The sequence below is a fragment of the Sinohyriopsis cumingii genome, unplaced genomic scaffold, assembly GCF_028554795.1.
Source record: "Sinohyriopsis cumingii isolate HCF-2022 unplaced genomic scaffold, ASM2855479v2 utg001752l, whole genome shotgun sequence".
Classification (NCBI taxonomy): domain Eukaryota; kingdom Metazoa; phylum Mollusca; class Bivalvia; order Unionida; family Unionidae; genus Sinohyriopsis; species Sinohyriopsis cumingii.
In genome coordinates, this window is record NW_028316044.1 from 170,049 (window position 1) to 193,981 (window position 23,933).

The 23,933-nt window shown below is 36.3% G+C and overlaps 1 protein-coding gene across 4 annotated transcripts in view; it reads right to left on the reverse strand.

The window, feature by feature from the left end:
* The window catches only part of LOC149771585 (ATP-dependent RNA helicase TDRD9-like), a 158,119-nt gene that overhangs the window by 36,748 nt on the left and 97,438 nt on the right, over positions 1-23,933 (reverse strand). For all 4 annotated transcript variants that reach the window (XM_089948313.1, XM_089948312.1, XM_089948316.1 and 1 more), the window contains 6 exons: positions 21,510-21,618; positions 18,549-18,656; positions 14,519-14,665; positions 13,844-13,933; positions 13,436-13,558; positions 10,128-10,259 (listed from right to left, as the gene is read on the reverse strand). In XM_089948313.1, the coding sequence (XP_089804439.1) occupies positions 10,128-10,259; positions 13,436-13,558; positions 13,844-13,933; positions 14,519-14,665; positions 18,549-18,656; positions 21,510-21,618 (709 nt within the window). The remainder of the gene's footprint in view (positions 1-10,127; positions 10,260-13,435; positions 13,559-13,843; positions 13,934-14,518; positions 14,666-18,548; positions 18,657-21,509; positions 21,619-23,933) is intronic.

The following is a 23,933-nucleotide window of genomic DNA, read 5'->3' on the forward strand; positions in this document are numbered from 1 at the left end:
AGAACACCCGCGATTGCTGTTGTTGACGAGATTATTATTGTTGCAACGATTGGCGCTATCATTGTTACCGCGGATAGAATTATTCCTGCACCAGCGACCACAGCAGATACCGCGTACACTGCAACATCAATGATAACTAATTTGCGCTGGTATTTATTTATTTTTATCTGATAATCGTCAAGTTGTTTTCGCAACGAATCCTGCCATGATCTCGCCTGATTATATCGGTAATCCGATGCGGTCATTTATTAATCTACGATATCAATTGCATAATTACTTCCTATCTTCGGCTAAAAATTCGAAAACTATACTATACTCCAATGGTCCCATATTGGTTCTATCTGGTGGTTCTAACACAAATATATCATCATAACCTTTGTGCATAATATAATTAAAATTTTCTCCGTGGATGCTACGGCTAGATTTTACCTTAAAATTTGCCATAGATTGAATAAATATTCGATAATATCCACTAATTGGCGGGTTAAATGTAAATGTGTTATTCTCGGGTGTCCACCATGCCTCTTTTCGTACCTCTACCACAAGTGGCACACTGCAGGTAAGATTTTTTGTTTCTACTTCCTCTGGTATCGAAATTCGCGATAATCTTCCAAGGTTCATTGACGATATTTTTGTGTTGATTTCGTTGGCGTTTGTTGTTACAGCAAGAAATTTATCATTGATAGTTTTTATTTCTGTGTCGTGTACTGATTTATCGAGTTTTTTACGTATAAATTCAAATATTTTATTGATATTTTGGCTAACTTCATCAATGACATTGTCGAGTTTTTTCGTTATTGCATCATGTGATATTTTATCGACTTTTTGACTCGCTAATTCACGTACCACGTTAATTTCATCGTTGATGGATTTTATTTGTACTTGCATCGCGTTAATCCCCCTGGTAAATTCAGGAACAACAACATTACCGAGTTTAATAATTTCCTCGTTGATTTTTTTGTTGAGATCTTCGATCGATGGTTTCTGACCCATCGAGATATTTACTTCGTTAATTTCGGCAAGAATATTAGTAATTTCCTCGTTGATTTTTTTTATTTTTTTGTTGAGATCGTCGATTGATGTTTTATCGATTTTCTGACTCATCGAGATATTTACTTCGTTAATTTCGGCAAGAATATTAGTAATTTCCTCGTTGATTTTTTTTATTTTCTCGCTGAGATCGTCATCGGCTTTCTTATTTGATGCGGAGGAAGTATCACTGGATGTTTTTATATTCTCGTCAAATTTTTTGCTAAATTTATCTAAAACATCGTCAAGTTTTTTAAGGTCATTATTTAGCCTATTAAGTCTTTTTGTCATTCTATCTTGAAGTTCGTCGTGTAATGCTTTATCGGCCTTCAGGGATAATTTTGCTATAATATCGGCGATATCAGCAATAGATTTTAATACCATCTCCGATTGGCGAGTAAATTGACTAATGTGATCGCGGTATTCGTCTCGCTTGATTATATCAGTTATTTTGACGTTGCTAGTTTGTAATCGCCCTTCGGTATTTTGAAAAACAGCAACTTCACCAGGATCAACTTCTGACAGCGATAAAAGATTGTTAATATCGCTCTTGGTTGCGAATTTTGATGTATCGATGTCGACTACGTCTTTTTTTTCTTTCCTAAAGAGAGATCTACCGTAAATGTCAACCATGATATTTATCTACGGTATATTCAAATAAAATTTTGCGATAAGGTTTGGATGATTTTGAAATTTCATCAAGGACATTAATTGTCTCCCGGCCGCATATTGGTGGATCTACTAGTGTTTGTGTTGGAAGTGTTGAATACCAAACTGGAAGTTTTAATTTTGACACATATTTGATAAATTCATTCGGCGGTGCTAATCCGTATGAATCGAAATAGATGATTTCGCGAGGATTAATCGCATACGCAACCCAGTGAGTGCCAGGACCGGAATTTTTATCGAGATTTATTATTCCTGTCTCGGTTGAATTTGGTTTGTCCGGTAGTTGATCTCGCATAAATACGCCTCTAAAAAATTTTTTTATATTTTTTCAATATTTTGATCGCGACCCATATAACTTAGCAAGCGATGATACGCGCGCGCCGTGGAATTGGTGGCATAATCGATGGCTATTTCCTCGGTTGGCTCCTGTTGGCCATTTATTCTTAATGATACGTTTGTTGCCCCGAATTGATCAAATATCATGTGACTATGTTCTTGATCGTATTTATTCATATTTTGGAGAGCAACAAAGATATGTCTTGGCGCGGAGGATCCTTGTTGTGAGGCAATTCGCCAGGTAAATATTCCGTTAATATTAACATCACAAGAGTCAGTCATAGTTGTGAGCCAAGCCATGACGGATTTTCCACCTTGATTCATAAATGACAATAATTTTTCTTCTATGATCATCGACGGTGTTATTGCTGGCATCCATAAGGTAATTCTTTCAAGGACAACTTTGCCGATATCAAGGGGATCTGCACTTGCATCTCGCCAGATGGCTCTATCATCATTGGAATCTCGAACAAAAACTATCGTATGCTTCGCTCCGTAAATAACTTTTCTGAAATGTCTGCAAAATCCAAAAATATGAGATAACGGAATTGCACAGGAAAATCTTCGTTCGGCGTCTTTTAACATTTTATTTCGTGTGGCAAATCCAAGGTTGTAATTGGGATGAATGTCAATTATCATATCTTCAACATTAGCATTGATAACAGCTGGATTTTGGCGATCAGTTGGTTGTCTCTTGATAAATTGTTTATTACCAGGATGATCATAGTTATCCTTCGCAAACATCATGCTAGGACCGGCCGATCTGGTAAAATCATCAGAGTATCTTGCTAATCCTATAATCGTCGTTGCTATATCAACGTTATTTGTGATTGATTCGATCTCCTTTCCGTCGATCATGTAAGTGAAGCTCTTGAATAGTGCCATAATTCCATTATTAACAAACCCAACTTCAAAATCTGCTCCAAAATTGGTATCGTTTGTCCTAACAAGCCTTCCAACAAATTCGATATACGCCTCAGATGGAAGAAAATATCTTGTTGTATCGTGGACTTGAATTTCCTTTCGATTTCTTGAATCTGGCTCAACTACCTCGTACGAGAAATACTGAAAATCTCGCAATGATGTGTCCTTACCTACTGGTTCATCCATGTCAAATACTTCATTTGACACTTGTGAGAACATTTATTATTAATAATATCGTCTAAAACGAAGACCATCACCTGAAACAAAACTTGTATTTGCTAGATTTGTCCTAGCAACATTCTGCGCTAGATTTGTATTAGCAACTTCCTGCGCTAGATTTGTTATAGCAGCTTCCTGTGCTAGATCATTTATTTTTTTATTTGCCGCATCATTTATGGCCTTACTGACTTCAGGTGGCATTTCGCTGGTAATGGGTAATTTGACGGGTTGCTTTTTACGTACTAAACTTAATATTTTATCTTTGATAGCGTTGAAGCCTTTACTGGCCAAATTACCGATACCAGAAATGGCAGTCTCGCCGATCTTTCCTATCGCTTTCAACCCAAATTGCTTAATCACGGGTCCAATTTTAGGTATTACTCGCGTGACAAGACTTCCAACGATATCGCCGAATCCATTACCGTGAATATATTTGTATACTGGCAATCGAGAGTTTACTATGCGGACCTGTCTTGGTCTGCGCTGATGTTTATGAATAATCATATTATTTCAATTGTGTTGATTTAATCGATGAGTTCATCGACAAACTCCTTATAAATGTGAGAATCGATGATACCACCACGGAATAATCGCTGACAAATATCTGATGCTTCGTTGACTATCTCACGGGAGTTATTTCCGGCTCGTTTTCCTCCGATTAATACTTCGAGGCGAGATACGTCGTTGACAACACTGTCAGGGCAAACTGAATATCCATATCCTTTTCTTTCCTTTTTTGTTTCTGGATCCTTAAATACTTCTCCTGACGAACTAGACGACGACGTCAGTGGTAAATATATTTCTGGTGGAGGTGAAGGAGAACCGCCCCTAAGTGTTGCACCCTCCCCGGGGTCGATTCCCCATCTTGTTGGTTTTTCAGTGGGACCCCTGTAGTTTGACGCTGTTGGTTCCACAGGTGGAGGTCGCCAAGAGGGGAATGCAGAAGGTTCCCTTGGATATAATGTAGGAGAGAGAAGAGGGTGATGAGGATCAAAGGAAAATGATTCAGGACTATCACTTTTAGGTGGTGAACCTTTATCTTTAGGTGACGAACTTTTACTTTTAGGTGATGAACTTTTACTTTTGGGTGGCGAACCCTCAAATTTGGGTAGCGAACCCTCAAATTTGGGTGTTGAAATTTCTACATCTCCCCTTACCTGATATCTAACAATATCCGACAAAAATTTTAAAAAATCATCATCTTTGTATTTTATTGGTTTTCCTAAACTACCAAAATAAACTATCGCATGCCAAACAATATCGTTGACTTTATCAACATTAATATCTTTTTTCAAATAAATTTTTTTAGTTTTCAAATCAGTTTTTGAAGCAATTACAACTCTCGCAACATCATCTTCACGAATTGCATGTATGTTATCTTCATCCAAATAATTATCAGCAGGTAAACTAGAATCAGGAATAAACGAACCAGATACATCGTATATGTATTTAGGTACAATTATTGGTTCATCACTCTGATCTTTTTTCTTTCTTGATTTTCTTTCTTTTTTCTGTGGTGGAATATCTTCCTTTGGTCTAGCTCCTAATTCCTCTGGTTGAAATATTGGCTCCTGTGGTTGAATATCTTCCTGTGGTGCTGCTTTTCTTCCTCGTTTTTTAGTTTTTTCCTTCTTTTCCTGTTGTTTTCTTTCTTTCTCTAGATTTTTTTCTTCCTTCTCCTCTTGTTTTCTTTCGTCCGCCACTTGCTTATTAAATCTTTGTGTATCTCTTGCCGCTTCTAAAAATCTTCTGTAACGTGGATCCGTTACTACACTCACATGTGTTTTTCCCGTATAAACTTTATATACCATGCTGTACCAATTATCACGAGTTCCATATCTTTTTTTTCCTATTGGAGTTAAATATTCATTTCGATCGCTAAAATAATTTTCCGCAAAATCACCAATTTGTTCTATAGTATACAATGCCGAAAGAGGTCGTGATATCATATCCCATCCCTCCTCGGTAAAATTTTCTCTTAAATTCTCAATATTAAACTTTCCTTTTATCATTAAAGGTTTTCCTCCTCCAGGTTTTTTTCCTCCAGGTTGTCCTCCAGGTTGTCCTCCATCAGCAATTGCAAGTTGTTGCGCCGCTGCTGCTATTGCTAATCGCTCGGGTAATGTTCGTGATTGATCCTCAATACCTTTCAACATAGGAAAGATTCCACGTTTCTTGATATCTGGATCTTTTTCGTCGCCATATACAACCTGTTCAATTGTTCCGGTCACTGGCTTCAACCATTTTGCCGAAGTTTCTGAAATTCCATGTTGCATATCTTCGTAACCACGAACATTTCTCTTAAATAATCGTTTTGTCGGAATTAGCTTCTTTAATGCCGCTAATTGATCTCGCGCTAATCTAGCAGATTGAGGTTCTCCAACTGTGCTAACTTTTCGACTCATCTTATTTTCAACTATATTGTTTTATTGTGAAATAAAATTAGTATCCGCAGTCGGAATTTGCACCATAATTCAATTATGGCAAACAAATTTTACAATACCCCCCCCAAAAAATTGCTGTTTTTTTTTATGTCTGAAAATGCACTTTGGGTTGAAATTTTGCGGATTAATTTGCGCAGGAGGGTTTATTTTTGAAATCTGAGGCTTCTACGGAGAAATGTTTGGTGGGAGGGTTAAATTTATCTGAGCCACCTGGTCTGTACGACTTCCCTGCTGCTCTCGAACCCACGCAGACAGAGGTGAGATGGCAGTGATCCGTAACAGAGAGCGCTTTAGACCACTCGGCCACTCAGGGCCCCCAAAATTAAATGTAACAAATGAACCTGTGTACATGTTTGGGGTGATTTCCCATTAGATGGTTCAGGCAGTGCTTCTGTTGTAATGTGGGATATTTTGATATAGGCCATGCTGGAAGTATGGCAACATGGGTTGAGTTGGAAACTTTTGCAATGTTGAGCTGTAAGAGGCTATATAAGGACAAGAGTTAATTATTTCCTATGTTGTTGTTTTACTATTGGTCTGCAGATATGTTTAATGTTGTGTTTAGATATAATTTGAAAGGAAACATTTCTTTGGATTATTCAGAGGAATTACAAAGTGCTCATATTACTGTTTGGACTCAAATGTTATTCTAGGACTATTGTGAATTTATTCAAAGGAGTTAGTTTAAGATCACAGAGTCAGTACAGTAGGTATAAAATGACCTCTTGTAGCTCGGCTGGTGTGATGCTCAATTCGTACATAATGGACGATTAAGACTGGTAAAAATGTTAAACTCTGTTGGTATGACTAACAACTGCATATATGCCAAGAACATGCAACACTTGACACAAATGTGGCACTTCTAACAACATAAGGAATAATCACTTGTGTTCAATGTTGTGTAATCTCTGCTTTTTCTTAAAATACTGCTATAGTACCAGTGTTATTAATGTTAACAACTCAAATTTTGGACTACGTTCCATAGTAGCTAAGGCAGGAAATAGAAACAAATAAATGTACAAAACATATACTCGCTTATAAGAACCACTGCAAACTGCACATAAGATCTGCCATTGCATAATGTGTTAGCAGATCTGGGTTTGTGAAATCTGTTAGGAGTAATGAGTACCACAAACAACACAGACCCTGATCTGCATTTGCATTATGTTATGGCAGATCTGTATCTTTGTTGCTTGTACTTTTGACTCGACTTTTAAGTGATTACATTTGGTACTAACATCCATGATGACAAAAATTTATATACTGAGAGCACAGCACATGCATTATCCAATTTAACCGAATTATAAGTCTAGTATTATGGGTAAGTGAAATTTTCAAGCTCCATCCAACTCTTTGTAAAATTCCGTAAAACATATATAAAATAAAAGATAACGGAAACACATTAAAACTCTTAGTACATCTCAGTACACCTGGTCAAAAATTTGTTAAATAAACTGCATTCTCTGAAAAAGATTCAAAATTTTTTTTCAGCTGATACGTTTTCATTAAGTTGCTTCAGTAAGACCACATCAAAGTAATTCTATCTCACAAGGTGGAAGTTGACACTCTGGTCATGGTTCATTCTTCAGTCACACGCACAAGTCATTTATGTGTGTCCACTCCAAGATCAGCACAATATCACCACATATCTGCAATATGTTCTGCAAATGGATGCAAGTGGGTTTGATTTTTAGAAGCTTGTTTGCATAGTTCACATTAATTGGGTGATTTCAGGGCAACTTTGGTTGCTTCATCTTTTGTGACCCTTATTACAAATGTGACTAAGCAGCCAATAGTAGATAATATTTTTTCCACCATATATGAGCTATCAGGGTTCAGTAAAATCTGGAATCAGTGGTCAAATTTAAGATTGCCATGCTTTTCAGTGTAGAAAGGAAATCTTGGGAGTAATGAGTACCATGATTGCTCCGAATTTAAATGTTTTAGTGTTTGCATTAATATCTGAGGTGATCATAACTGCAAGTAAATTTGTGGAAATTTTATTTGGTGTAGATTTTTTCCATCAATTTCTTTGATTTAACACAGCTCTCACTCTATCTTTCTCAATGTCTAAATGTATTTGATTTAACCAAAAAAAATTTAATCAATGAAGGGTTATGTTAGGATTAAGGTCATTAGCTTTTCATTACTGACACATGTTTATATCTTCTGGGTGAATTATTGCTTCATTGTTAATCTTGACTCTTTCATCCCTTGCCATCTGCTGTTAATACTGCTGACCTTGTCTAGGTGAAATCACACTTGCATTCTATCAGACGATGGCAATGTGTGTGGAGCTTAGATGTACTGTAACTTCCAAAATCTGGACTTAAAACTTGTAAGTTGCTCCAAAAATTATGTAATCTGAAGTGGTGTAATCATCAAAGAAAATTTCACTTGCCCCCTCACACATACACATGCACTAGCTCTCTTTAAAAAAGGTGAAATGAAGTAGACCTACTTCTGCATTAATGTCATGTAGTTATACCAAAATGACTGTAAGTCTTGGGACACATTTAATTATTTTAGTGACCTATAAATTATAGCAATTTTTTTATGTGCTATAAATCTTGGGATACCTTCAAATTTACTTTCTAATAAGTGACTGATGTATTTTATCGATCATTTGTTATGGGACTATCATCGTGAACTATTACATGGAAATGTTATAAACGAATTTAAAAATCTGTTTGAAAAGTCAATAAATATATTTTTGTTTTCTAATCCTTTCAACCTGGTTAGAATGTATAATTTAATTAGACCATGACAAGAACTGAGCATTATCACAATAAATTCTTCCTTTTATGATAAAGATTAAAACAGTCAGTTGAAGCAATACTGCAATTACCTAACACTGACCTGTTACGCGGCTATGGTAATTATGCTACTATGGTGAGGGAGGGAGGGAGAGAGAAAGAGAGAGAGAATGTACTGTGGTCAAAAAGAAAAGCATGAATACTAGGTTAGAACATTATTAATATGGTTGGTCAGGGGGCAGTTAATTTAGTATTACAATTGTGCACGGCATCTCACCCTGCTCAACTCACTTTTGATTTTACAAGGTTTAAATAATTACCTGGCCTGGACTGCTATCAGGAAACAAAAGACAAATCAGTCAATTATAAACAAAAGGAAATGCCAAAACAATCAGCTGGCCAAAATCTAAATTGGAATGAATACTGTGTGGAAAATTACAATTTGTTTATAGCTGAAGCACAAAACTCAAATAATAATAATAATAATAATAATAATAATGAGGACTTTGTATAGCGCCTAATCTTTAGAAGCTCTAAGCGCTTTACAACATTAGACAACACATATAAGATAAAAAACATATAATGATATGAATACAAAAGCAAACACCATGAAATTAAAACACATTAAAAAACATGCTGAGAATATTTAAGGTAGGAAACATTATTAGGTCTTTAAGTTTGTTCTTGCAGTCTAAATAAGTGAGTTTTGAGAGCACTCTTGAATGTAATAACTGTGTCTTTGTGTCTAAGTTCAGTGGGCAATTCATTCCAAGTTGCTGGGCCCTGGTATGCAAAAGAATGCTGTCCATATAACTTTGTTTTCATAGTGGGAATAACAGACAAATGATGACATGTGAATAAATGCTGGTTAACTACTATATATAATTAAAGATGTATGTCTTTTCATATAATTTATATCACTTTCTTGCATCACTTACATCTCTGAAAAATGGTAACTCCTGAGCATGTGAGTCAAAATAAATAAAATAAATAAAATAACAATGGATGTCTAGCTAAAATGTGACTTGAAAGAATGCGATTTGGTAAAAATGATGAATAAATCAAAATCTGCATTTAGTATTTTGGGGAATAAACAAGGATATAAGTGATGCAACATACAATTTGTACTGTGCAAATACTGTATTGTACACTTTAATACAGGTGTCCTGGTAAACTCCAAGTAACCCATGAATTATAAAGTATTTCTTTACTTTTGTTTAATTTCATGTTGGAGAAATCAGAAAATATGCACGATGCACAACAATAACATAAAAGTAATCACAAAAGTTTATAACAGTTTATTTAAGTGGTAAATCAACAAGAAATGGCAACTGCTGTGTGATGTGTGGCAATCTTGACAATTTTATCGTGACATTTTTTTTATGTTTCTAAGTGTTGTGACATGAAAAATGCTATATATTTTACATGCATACAAGTCTTGGGTCAAGAAAAAAAATGCTATCATTTGTTCCCAAGTCTTAGTCATTTAGGAAAGCAGTATTCAATACATGGTTTCAATACCTGGGATCATGAAAGTAACAAACTAGACATCTAGCATGTATCTCTCAAGTCCTGGTTTTAATCTAAGATTTAAAGACATACAAATGTAGTCTCTGCCAGTTTCTCAGATTTCATCTACCTCAGAAGCCACCCTACATGGTTAGTTAGCCATTAGGATGAAGTTAAAAAGTGACACACTATTAACATTTTGAGAAGAATGAAGTTTAAACTAAACAACAGATGTAGCTACCTTTGATAGGAAACTCTCCTCTGCCTCATCAGCAATCTCATCATCGATCATCTTTTGATTGATGAAGATCTGACGGCCTGCTGATGCATCGATTAGCTCCACTCGCAGAATGCCATGAACAATGGAGTAAATCTGTTGGATAGTCATAAAACTCTGAATGCGGATGCTTGTCTGAAAAGATTTCTCTACACGTACAGACATTTCCATCCAAAACAACTGCTTTTACAATCTCTCATTTCAAAACTTTATTGCTTTTAGGTTCTTTTTTAAATTAAAAAAATAATGACTATCATGAGGTCCTTCTTTTTTTGCATCATCTTTTAAAAAGCTCAACTATTTATCTATTAAGCTTTTACAGATTTTGCCTTTTCACTCTTACTATCTTTTGACTACTTTTGCTAATTTAAAAGAAATGTTTATATGCTTGTTATCCAAGGTTCATTTTATACTATACATGTATCTAAGCTAAATTGAATCTCGAATTCAAAGGAATATTTTGTTATGGTTCAGTTTATGTAAAAACTAGGTGCAAGAGTGTGCATGCAGTTCAAATGGTAATGTGTGTTAATGCTCGTGTGTGAACAAGTGGGGAAAATTTATTCAACCAAATTTAAAATTTATTCTTACATGATCAGTTTTAGCTGGTTTGATGCACTCTACTTTGTGAAGCCAGACATAAACAAGGAAACGGGATCTACTGCAAAGAAATGTCTTTTTTGTTTTAAAAAAATCATATAGCAGGTATTTAGTAAATAATTATGAACATAACTGATCATGATAGAATCATAATTATTCACTTTTTGATGTGGCAAATGTTTTCTACAGCTCCTCAAAGAGCCTTTTGACCCATGGGTTCAAACACTTACCTAAAGCTCAGTAAATCTTATCTCACAACCCTTGGGTCCATACACTTGTCTCATGCTCAGACATTATTTGCTCATAGCACAGAGAACAGAACCTTTGGTTTTATACATCTCTTTCATGTTCAGTCAATATTAACACAAGACACAGAATTGAACACTCAGGTTCATGCATTTCCCTCAGGTTCATGCATTTCCCTCATGCTCATCCAGTGTTAGCTCAAAGCACTGAGAAAGGAAGCCATGGGTTCATACACTTCTCTCATGTACAGCCAATGTTAGCACAAATCACAGAGAACAGAGCCCTTGGATTCATCCATTTCCGTCAAGCTGGCTGATGTCAGCTGATGGTACAGAGAATGGAACGCTTGTACATATACTTCCCTCATGCTCAGCCTAAGTTATCTCACAGCACAGAGAATAGAACCCTTTGGTTCAATCCACTTTCCTCATGCTTGGCCAATGTCAGGTGATGGGACAGAGAAAGGTTCAATCCACTTTCCTCATGCCTGGCCAATGTCAGCTGATGGGACAGAGAAAGGTTCAATCCACTTTCCTCATGCTTGGCCAATGTCAGCTGATGGGACAGAGAAAGGTTCAATCCACCTTCCTCATGCTTGGCCAATGTCAGCTGATGGGACAGAGAAAGGTTCAATCCACTTTCCTCATGCTTGGCCAATGTCAGCTGATGGGACAGAGAAAGGTACATACACTTTCCTCATGCTTGGCCAATGTCAGCTGATGGGACAGAGGAAGGTTCAGTCCACTTTCCTCATGCCTGGCCAATGTCAGCTGATGGGAAAGAGAAAGGTTCATACACTTTCCTCATGCCTGGCCAATGTCAGCTGATGGGACAGTGAAAGGTTCAATCCACTTTCCTCATGCCTGGCCAATGTCAGCTGATGGGACAGCGAAAGGTTCATACACTTTCCTCATGCTTGGCCAATGTCAGCTGATGGGACAGAGAAAGGTTCAATCCACTTTCCTCATGCCTGGCCAATGTCAGCTGATGGGACAGAGAAAGGTTCATACACTACTCTCCTGCTCAGGTAATGTTAGCTCACAGCACAGAGAAAAGTCTTAGAACTATTTGGTTCAATACACTTCAGTCATGCTAATCCAATATTAGCTTTCACCAATGAGAATGAAGCCATAGGTCGATCCACCAATGAGAATGAAGCCATAGGTCGATCCATCAATGAGAATGAAGCCATAGGTCGATCCACCAATGACAATGAAACCATAGGTCGATCCACTTCTCCCATGTTCAGCTGATGTTAGCTCACAGCAATTAGAATATAACACTTGGGTTCATCCAGTTACCTCATCCTTGGCCAATGTCAGCTGATGGCACAGATAATAGTTTATACACATCTCTCATGCTCAACCAATATTAACTCACAGCACAGAGAATGGACCCTTGGGCTTACACACTTCACTCATGCTCAGACAATGTTACCTCACAACACTGAGAATAGAGCCCCTGAGTTCATCCACTTTCCTCATGCTTGGACAATTTTAGCTCATGGCACAGAGAATTGTTATTACTCTTCTCATGTGCTCAGTCAATATTAACCCTTGGGTTTATATACTTCTCTCATGCTCAGTCAATATTAACCCTTGGGTTTATATACTTCTCTCATGCTCAGCCAATGTTGCATCACATCATAAGAAAATAGGATTATTAGGTTCATACACTTCCCTCCTGCTCATCCAATGTTACCTCACAGCAAAGGGAATGGAATGCATGGGTTCATACACTTCTCTCAGGTTCATGGACATGGGTTCATGCACTTCTTTCATGCTCAGCCAATGTTAGCTCCCATCGCTGAGAACAGAACCCTCAGGTTTCATTCACTTCCCATGCTTGACCAATGTCACCTGATGGCACAGAGAATGGTTTAAACACTTCTCTAATGCTCAACCAATATTAGCTGGAACCCTTGAGTTCATATAATTTGCTCATGCTCAGCCAATGTTATCTCACAGCAAAGAATGGAACCCTTGTGTTCACACTCTTTGCTCTTTCTCATCCGATGTGAAATATTTACAACAACACAATTACTGAGCTCACATCAAAATACCCAAACAAACAGCCTGCAAGGTAAAGCTATTGTAGGTCAGAAAACACTTATTATCTTCCTGGGTGTCATACACTATGATGCCAGAGCACTATTCATGCAAATATTAAAACTGTATAAACATTTTACTTGTTGTGTCCTATGACACTGAAATAACAAGTGATGATGTAGTAATTTAATGATCACAAATCACAATAAATGCTAATTTTACAAAAGCAGACACTGTTAAGAACTTTCACACAAAATTTTAACAGTTTTCATTCTATAACTGCCATTGGACATAGCATGACTTTGCCTCAATATATAATACTGCAGATGAGACATATATACATGTCTGCCAATCAATTAAGATCACTGAAAAACCCACCTGGGCACATATTCTTGGTACTGCTATCAAGCTCCTGAAGATCTCCAAAGCCTCCTGTGTCCACTTGCCATGTGGACATTTGATTGGTGATGGCCTAAGTCCCTTCAGGCGACACTCTACTGCCTATAAAAAGGAGTTAGTAATAAGTTTTCTAAAGGCTACTGTAATTTTTTTTTAAAGTTTTCAAGTTATATGACATGAAATATATTTCAACATACTGAACATCAGAGTTAATTGTAGGAATTTCTTTTACAAAACTGATATATTGGTACTCTTGTATACATCAACATACGTTGACTGGCATGAGCTCTTTATCTGGTCAATTGTGTGTGTGTTGTTTTATATTTATTTTCACTGTAAAAAATGGACTTATTAACTAAAAAGTAATTCTTTCAATAACTGATGTACCTGAAAAGGTATCTGAAGAAGTTCTGATGGAAGTTCTCTCAGTTCCTCTTTTGGAAGTTCTGTAGAATTGCCATAGTCAACAAAGAAAACCTAAAGAACAATTCAACAAATGATGATGCTAAATGGTGCAAAATTTATTGCTGCTTTAACCATGTATCTTAATTCAATACTGATATGATCTAATTCACAAGGAACATAATGTATCATATTTCCATACCTATATATTCAATAAAATTGTCTGTTTTTGCTCACATTAAAAACTGTACACCTCATGAACGTATATTATATTTATGATTTACTGATCATATGTTTAAAGGAATTACTTTGTTTTAATTAAAATGAAATTTAAACTTAAGCTTTATATAAAATAATTCTGCATAAACATAACCCAATCTCATTAAAAGAAGTATGAAGATATTTTGAGAATGTCAAAAGACTTGCAATGATATTAGAAATTTAATTTCTTTATTTGTACTTAAGAAATCTATGATCTTTAATGTTTAAAATACTTTTATTTAATATCAAGATTTTAATTTAGATGTAGTGACTTTGCAGTCTGAAATAAATAATTCCTGTCTTTATCTTCTTATACTATACCCAACAGTCAAGGGAGAGAAAGGATAACATGTATATGAACAGACAACTCAATGCAAGTTCTCAAAATATTCATTTTACTTCCACAATATCCCTCATGACATCTTTGCCATTTTCCTTGGAGCATCGTCTGTCCAAAGACTGTACCTTGGCTCTATAGTATTCTACTGTTTCATCTTTGTAAGGAGCAACACAAAAAGAACCCACTCTCACAGGTCCCCTTATAGGCTGAAATTTTATATAAAAAAGTTTAAATTGTGCTAAAAAATTTACAAAAGATAATTTCTAAAAAGAACTAGCCAAATCAACACCAATTATGTAACTATAATAAAAATTCTTGTTTACTTAATAACCTGAATGGAAGTTGTTAAACATTGATTTATTTGCAGTAACTTGCAATTAAACTATGAAACAAAGGGTCTTTTCTAAACTGAAAAGTGACACATGCATATAGGTTATGCTATGCCAGCACCACTACATTAATGTTTTATTCAGGTCTGAGAAAAATAGGACATGTGTAAAAACATGCTCATGGTGTGATCATAAGGCTATGAAGAAAACCTCAAACCTTTTTTACTGTAAGATTCTTGTACTTGATGCCTCCAAGCATACTCTAATAAGAGAAGTTCAAGCCTACAATTGTACACTTCTCCAACATTCTAAACAACATCTTAGAGAAGCTGCAACATTGAAGAGATTTCTTGATCATTTGTGAATGATTTTCTTCTTTGATTTTAAATTCTGTTTCTTCATTAGAAGTTTCCTTTCTGTTTGACTTTCATCTTGGCTTTTGTAGGTTTTACCTACTTGATTAATATCACTTTCAGAATCAGAGCACTAATTGGATCTTGTCACCAATCATGCCAGATAAATATAAAATGAAGCAGAGAAGAACTTGTTGGTCTATCACTAAGGTCCTATGGGAACCAATGAAGCAGCTGGGTGTGATACACACCTGGGTGTTTTTGCCAGCATTCCCTCACATTCGTAATAATTCATATGTACAATTATTTATCAAGTCTCCTTATTTTATTCCAACATAAACAACAAATGTAAGAGCTTGCCAAAAATAACTCTAAGTGTCCTCTAAAGCTTTGATGCATACTCTCTCAAATATGCTGCCTTATTGAATATGGCATATGACTGGATCAGTAGGACACACAGACAGAAAAACTTCCAAGTCATGTAGATGCTTAGGATTTAATAGATTGAGAAATTTACTAGTTCTGCTGAATTGTCACTAGTCTGTTCCACAAATCAATGCAAGACTTGTATCTATATAAATAATGCTTTTATTTCATAGCTCATTTTAGATTTAACTGACACTTATGTTTGGGTGTTAGGTCAGAGCTCACTGCCTATCAAAAATGTCTGGTACTGTTCAAAACTGCAGTGTCAGCATAGGGTAGTCACTTACTACAGGGCCTAGCAAATTTAAATGATCTTAAATTAAGTCCAATCCACATAAAATTAATAGGAAGACAATTTATCTTCTTTGAAATTGCAAGCATAACATTTAATATGTCTTTAATTCATCGACAGATTCATCAAGCAGAAAGCATGTCAACATTGTTATTATTGATAAAGATGAAGATCTAGGTGATTTCTTTAAAAAAGGAACCTTAACAAAAGTTGTCCAAAAGCACAGAATTAAATTTTTTCCACTTTTCTTGCTGGTAGTGTAGCAGAGAAGAATGTTATCATCATTCAACAAACATCAGCTTCTAAAGATGACAAAAATGCACCAAATTTATCAGACAAATACACAAGTTTGAATTCTAAAAGTGTCTGAAAATTATCTTTGTCATCTATGAAATATGAAAATGCATAATTAATGAGTGTTAAAAAAAAATCTTTTAAAAATAAATCTTGCAGTACTGCCTCTGAAATTGAGGATAAATCACCTATGATTCGATTCCCTTCTACTCAACCAGGTCCCTCTGCATGTTATGTGGATGATCCTGATGAGAATAATTTTGATAACAGTCAAGACAGCCTACCTGTATCTGAAGAGGAATCTTGTAACTGCTTTGTATGTCACAAGCATCAGCCACCCGCACTTAAACGTTGTGTCAATCTTGTGATTGTAAAATGGACACAATGTGAAAATTGCCAACGCTAGAAATACCTTTCAATTTGTTGTGCAACATCAGTCATAATGAGACATAGCTTATTTCTTCATCCACATTCAAACAAAGTTAAATAATAATTTAAAAAAAAAATTGTACTGTTGTTATTTATGAATTTCAACTAAACTGATATTTGTATGTTCCATTTTATCACTGGTTCCTTTTGTCTTTGTGGAAATATTCAGCCAGTGCAAGCATGGACATGCCTTCTTACATGTAAGTTAAAATTTAAGTTTATTATAATACGTGCATGCTACCATACCTAAGTTAGGCAAATCTCACAGTAATATTGAGTTGTTTCCCCATGCTACATTATTCTGGGTCAGCCACAATATGCAGTTCTACATTTACATGCTTTGAATGACAGAATTTTTAATAGGAATAGAAAGAGGGAAAGTCACAGAAACTTCACAATTTGTAACCATGCAGAACTAATGACACAGTTTTAATATGCATTGATAACAACATTAAATACTGCTAAAATACAGTATTGCGGGCTACTATGGATTTCAATTGCATTGTCTGACTGACCCAGTTGCCCTTACTGTTAAGGATTGTCACTGATGATGTTCTTTCCTGCTAACTATTAACTATCAGTCATGCAGCAGGTGTCAGTAGCCAGTGCAATGTTCCCATAACCTAAGTATAACATTACTGCAAAGGGTGTTTGTAGCACAGAATAATCTTTTCAGCATTCCTACTGTTGTGCCTTATTTATTTATCAGTTTTGCTTTCCTTTTCCATCTAAAAGAATGAATTAATTAAATGCATCTTTTGATGCATGCAATGTTTGCAACATGTCCAAAACTTAAATGTTTCTCAAGATAGCTCTAAAAAATAAACTCTAGATAGCTGTAAAGGAACGTAACAAGGTTCTTGATACATGTCCAACATATTTCAATGCAGTCACGTAGGTACATTAATTGATTAAAATAAAATACTGTTCTAATAATGTAATGCTAAATGAGTTTTCCCAAGGTTTGTTCATTCCTGATGATTGAGTAATCAGCACCTTAGCTGTTTTCCAGATGGAAATTATCAATTTCTATGGACTTTTACAACAGCCGCCAAGCACTAAATTGTGTCAAGAAAAGTTGACACTGAGTCTAATTGCTGCCAGTACAAGGGTAGTTCACATTTATTCCAATACTTGGCGCTTTCACTGTGATATCATAGTATGATATCCAGTCCAGTTTACAGTGGATCCCGTCTCAGATGGCCAAGTGTAACAATGTTGATGCAACATACTTCAACATCGATTGTCTTCCATGGTTCAGATTCCTCAGTGTATCCTTGGGAAAGGCACTTTGCTGACATCTTCCTTGCCATGATGTAGGCAATAATATGTTATAAAATTGCTGTTGAAAGCAATAGAACCAACCCAAACCATCTTTGTACATCAGTTTCTCAGAAATAGTATGAACTACCAACAAAGGACAAATTCTACACTATCACTAGACATAATGTGATATGGCACTGCATCCAGAGCTCTCTATTCTTGTTAAGTTTTGATGCATCAATGGAGATGACAATATGATACTGTACTTGATTGAGAACCCTATATTCTTGTAAGATAAGATGAAGTTCCCTTTATGTATGTTAATTTCTAATTTTAGTAATGGTGGCCATATTTAATGGTGGATCAGCGTCATTTTAATCACTTTCAACACCTTAATCCTGGAATGCTTTCCATCAACTTTGGTCAAATTGTGATGATAACATTTTTTATATGAAGGCATTTAAAGGTTTTTCTACTTTTATTATATAATATATTATAAATTTCATGGTAGATCAGCATGATTTGAACAAAAAATTTAAAAAGATTTATGCAAAGATACTTTGCCAAATTTGATCAAATAAATGCTGTTTAGTTGTTCCCAAGAAGTTACAAATACAAATCATGAACAGATGATGCACTACACACATGGATAGAATATGACATAAGCTTATTTGACCTGGTGAGATAAAAACATAATGTTTACCCTCAGGTGTTGACCTCTATTGATGTTCAGAGATTCCTGAACCTTGTACATCTGCTGGTAAGTTTCTTCATCCTTGTACTGGGCCCAGAAATGTCCACAATCCATCACCTAGGAAACAATAAAATTCAAATACATAAATGAATGTAAAATATTTCAGTGGCAAGTATGGAGAAGATATCTGCTTGAAACAGATGAATAATGACTATATTTCATTGAGTGGGTGAAAATACTCAAGATGAAATATATATTTTAATTCACTTGGAGCAATCAGATTTTCTTCATATTTTATGCTCTAATGTCCTGGCAAGCAATATGTATAACAGAAAGAAGTAACCGATTTCTCACTGTATCCTGTGAACTGTCAGTGGTTATCATATATGTTCTGCATTATTTTTGTGCATGTTAACACAATAAATATCAGCATTAACATAATTCTCCTCCTAATTCAAGGTAAAACAGTGTATGCATATTGTGGAATTTGAAGCTGGATTGTATACTTACCACCAGACTAAGTGGGCATCTAAATTAAGCTAAAATCTCTTGGCTATAATATTATCATTGTCTACTAATCAGGAAGTGAAAAAGTAATTAGACTATTCAGTGAATTATCAAAGTTATTTCTTTGGAAAACCCAGCTATTCACAGCCTAGCTTAAAATAATATGCTGTAAGCTGTTTCCAGCATCAGTGTCAAATGTTGTTGCTGTTGTAGGGTTTAATGCCATTTTTCAGCACAAGATAGGCTATACAAGGCAACCAGTATAAATGGTGGAGGAAGAACCCAGGAAAATCACGGATAGAACCACTGACCCATGAGAAGCTACTGGCAAGCTTTCTCACATAACCACACTGGCCTAACCTGAGACTCGAACCCACAGACAGAGGTGAGATGGTAGTGATCTGTAATGGTGAATGCTTTAGACCACTCGGCCACTTGGGGACCCCAGTGTAAAATGTAGAATTTGTATACTATCCTTGTCAGTGCTGTGAAAATATTTGGGGAATTCAAAAGGCAATGGGGGCCCCAAGTGGTCTAAAGTGCTCTCCATTATGGATCATTGCCATCTCACCTCTGTCTGCATGGTTCGAGTCTCAGATTCAGCCAATGTGGGTATGTGAGAAAGCTTACCAGTAACTTCTCATGGGTCGGTGGTTCTTTCCAGGGTTATCCCGGGTTCTTCCTCCACCATTAATACTGGCTGCCATGTATAGCCTATCGTGTGCTGAAAAATGGCGTCAAACCCTACAACAACAACAACAACAAAAGGCAATGATTTAAGATGCAATATTTCAGGCTGACAAATACTTTTCCATTCTCTTCAAAAATAGGCAGATACACAAAACATTGACATGTATCATATAAGGTGAATGGTAATTCAATGCAAACAAGCAATACCTCATGCAATCATAATATCAAAACACTGGAAGGCCACTGACAAGTCATTACCTGGCTAACAAATAATATCTTTTTGAAACGTAATTTGGACTGAATGCAAATATGTAAACAGAAATTTCTTAACTGGCATATTTGCAGATTCAGAAGAGCATACATTATTTTACAATAAAAAAAATATTCTTACTTATCACAGTTTAATCATTCAAACGTTTAAAGCAGAAATCAAAGTCCTTTCAATGCTGAGAAATCAGGTACACTTTCAGTTTAAAACTGACTGTAGGTCAGAAGCCAATGTCTCCATACTATCTTTGTATTATACATGTTCTGAGTGCAGAAGAACAAAATATGTATTCATAACATGAATCCCCTCATGATTTTGCATCCCTGGCAAATTACATACTGGTATGGAGAAATATGCAAAATCACTCAAGACTGAAATCTAGGTCACAGTGCCAAACTTTTGATACAGTAGAGTTCTCTCCTTGAGATGCATCCACATACAAATTTCATAAGTATAGGTGAAAATTGGGTCCAAGATACTGTGTTGTGAATGAACAGTTAATACCACACAAATCACTCAAGGATAATAATTAGGTCACAGTGACCAAGTTTTTTGGTTTGATTTAGATACTCTCTATGAGCTGCATCCACAATGAGATACAGCTGCATAGTTACCTATTTTTAAGAGTGATGGGGAAATAGAGTCCAACACATTTGGGTGTGGTGGGGCGTAATGAACAGCTGACCAAAGAATGAAGAAACAACTGAATGAACACCTGAACAGATGACTGCATGGAAACTCTGCATTTTCAGTCCATTTCCTAACAATTTCACTGAGTTACTAAATAGTATTCTGCTGGAAATAGCATGTCTCTACCATATTTAAAGTGAGTTACCCAACAGCAGTCAGCTACAAAGTAGCATGTCTCTACCATATTTAAAGTGAGTTACTCAAGAGCATTCAGCTAGGAAGTAGCATGCACCTACCATATTTAAAGTGAGTTACCCAACAGCAGTCAGCTACAAAGTAGCATGTCTCTACCATATTTAAAGTGAGTTACCCAACAGCAGTCAGCTACAAAGTAGCATGTCTCTACCATATTTAAAGTGAGTTACTCAAGAGCATTCAGCTAGAAAGTAGCATGCACCTACCATATTTAAAGTGAGTTACTCAATAGCATTCAGCTTGGAAGTAGCATGCCTCTACCATATTTAAAGTGAGTTACTCAATAGTATTCAGCTAGGAAGTAGTATGCCTCTACCATATTTAAAGGTGATGCGTGTAGTGTTTCAAATTGTTGTTACTGAAAAAGCATTGTATCTAAATTTCAACACAAGTTTCAGAATCATCTCACCCAAGAATCAAAATAGAGCATCCAACAGATTACCTATTTTTTCAAAGTACATACAATGTATCAGATCCAAAAGAACCACACTCACACAATAGCTTATGATGATACATGTCTCACAATCAGTCTGATGCAGGCTCAACAAAACTAAAATAAACAGAATAACATTTGTAGTGTTGATAACACACTGGTGCTGAAACATTAAGATCAGACTCACCTCTGTGATTTCCAGACAGACAAACTGCTGAGTGGCAGGTGGTGGTGGAACCTGAAAGGCAACTCTCTGTCCTCCAGCCTCCTCTGTTACCATGGCAGCATGAGTCAGTCTAGAATGAAAATTTTGCATAATTACAAGCCATAATGGACAATCCAATACTCTCTATTATCACCCACTGCTGTTTGTGACTTTCCTTGTGTTTCGCAAGTACACATAAACAAAAATACACCATCAACAAAAAGAAACTCTGATTGGCTCATTTCAAACAGTGTGAAAGGTCATGTTGGGTCAAAATTTTGAGAAAGGTGATTTTGTTGTTAAATGTTTCTCCAAAAAATACTTACCCAATCACATTAACAACAGTAAATTAGTCTTGGCAACCTCTGAAAACAACCCTTCCTAAAAGATGAAAAACATCTATCCGTCTACATATATCATATCATTCCTAAAAGATGAAAAACATCTATCCATCTATATATATATAAATCATATTGATAGAGGGAAGTAACTCCTCTTGTCCAGCTATGTGGTCACCTGTTCCCCAGATGTTTTTTAGTTTAAGTCTGAGCAAAACCAGTAACAAGATGCTTGTGTTTGTGTGGAATGGTAGAAGGGATTGACAGTAATATGATCTAGTATTTTCTGAGAAACATAATTTACAAAAATAGTTATGTTCTGTATCAGATACATTTCCGAACCACATTAACATTAGGAGAATATATAAGGAGCAGGAAATGCTTTAACATCCAACATCTACCCACATCACTCTGTTGGATGACAATGACAGCTCGACTGAGAGGGTGCATGTCTCCTAACATGAAGTTAGTTCAAGCAAAGGTTATACACGTGCAAGGGTGATTCCTGTGGTATCCACACATTTGCTGCTGCCTTACATTCAAAAGTTTTGAGGGCAAATCCAGCGAAAGTTGCAAGGTCATGCCTTTGGACTGAAGTTGTGCTGTCAGGAATGGGACATGGTAACTGTCTGGGTAGCTGTCAGTGGCCCAGCAAGATTTAGCTCTCTCTTTTGTGAGGCTGAATCACACCATGAAAAATTAACTGCTTGAGAAAGTAGACCGACTCCACTACATCTAGAATTACATTGCATTACATTTTAGGCCAGGCTTGTGAAATTCGCTTGTATTTTGTCAGCTGGAATCTTCATGAGTTCTACCTGATCTGGCGACAGTTGAGTACACTGATCTAATAACCAACTTAACCAAGTGACCACCATTTGTGGGGTTATATCTTGCTTGCTTGCCTTAACCAGTAGGAAGATCCTTTAACAGCCACTGCTGACAATCTCAGTGTGCCTCAGCATATGAGGGTGTATACCAAGCAGCTTCACCCATCTCCACCGAATGAGGAGAGAAAGCAGCTTCACCCATTTCTCCGGACATGGATGGAATAATGGTGAGCTTGGTTATTTCAGCATCATGGGGTGTCCATGGTTTTCCAGGGTACATTTGTCACCAGAATAAGCAGACCATTGATTCACGATGTCCTATTGGAGAGATGCAAATCATCACTAATGAGTTAGCAAGGACACCGAGTCTGACCTGGATGTGTTGGACTTGCATGTTTATATGATAATGTGCACACCAACCAAGGTAATCCCATCAAATAATGCAAAGGTCTAGTGACTGCACCCCAACTCCCATCTGAAAAGGTAGTTCTCTATGATCAAATTTTCAAGCAATATCAAGAACTGTTTTTGTCTGATCCACCCATGTGTGGCAAGAGTTAAAAATGGCCCTCATTTCCAGGAGATTTGCATAAAAAGCCACATCTTGCAGTGCCCACTTGCCAATAATGGTGACAAAGTCCAGTACCATGTGTGTCCCCTAACAAAATAAACTGGCATCTATACTGAATGAATTTCTGATTGTGAGTTTTTTAAAGGTGTTCACACGCTAACCACTCCCTGTCTTGTCTTTGAACCTGACATTGCCAAGGTACTGAGCAGATCAGGGAGCTGAAGAAACTCCCTCAACAAAATTTAATATCCTGGCAGATGCCCTCTCTAATACATAAATGATACTGTCAATGGGACAAAGACTAATCAGGTTAATACAGGTTATAAACTCCATACCTAGTTGAACAAAATGTTGTGAAATGAAAAGATTATAAATCTCAACCCTGACTATCCACCCTTAAATGTGAATGAAGTAGAAAAGGAATAGGAGTTTGGCACCCACATGAGATTGACAAGTGGATGGAAGGGATGGCAAATCATTCACAGTTGGCAGGGAAGCTTGGGGGAGCAGCGGTCATGCTTTCTCTCGCCCACCCTCCAGGACAAGCTGGCAGAAGTTAGGAGCATATGGCCACCTATACCTCACCTGGCCAAAATTACTTGTGGTCTTTCTGTCAACAATCATCCCTTCCCTGATATACCCCCCACCCCCAAGGATTGTGCAGTGA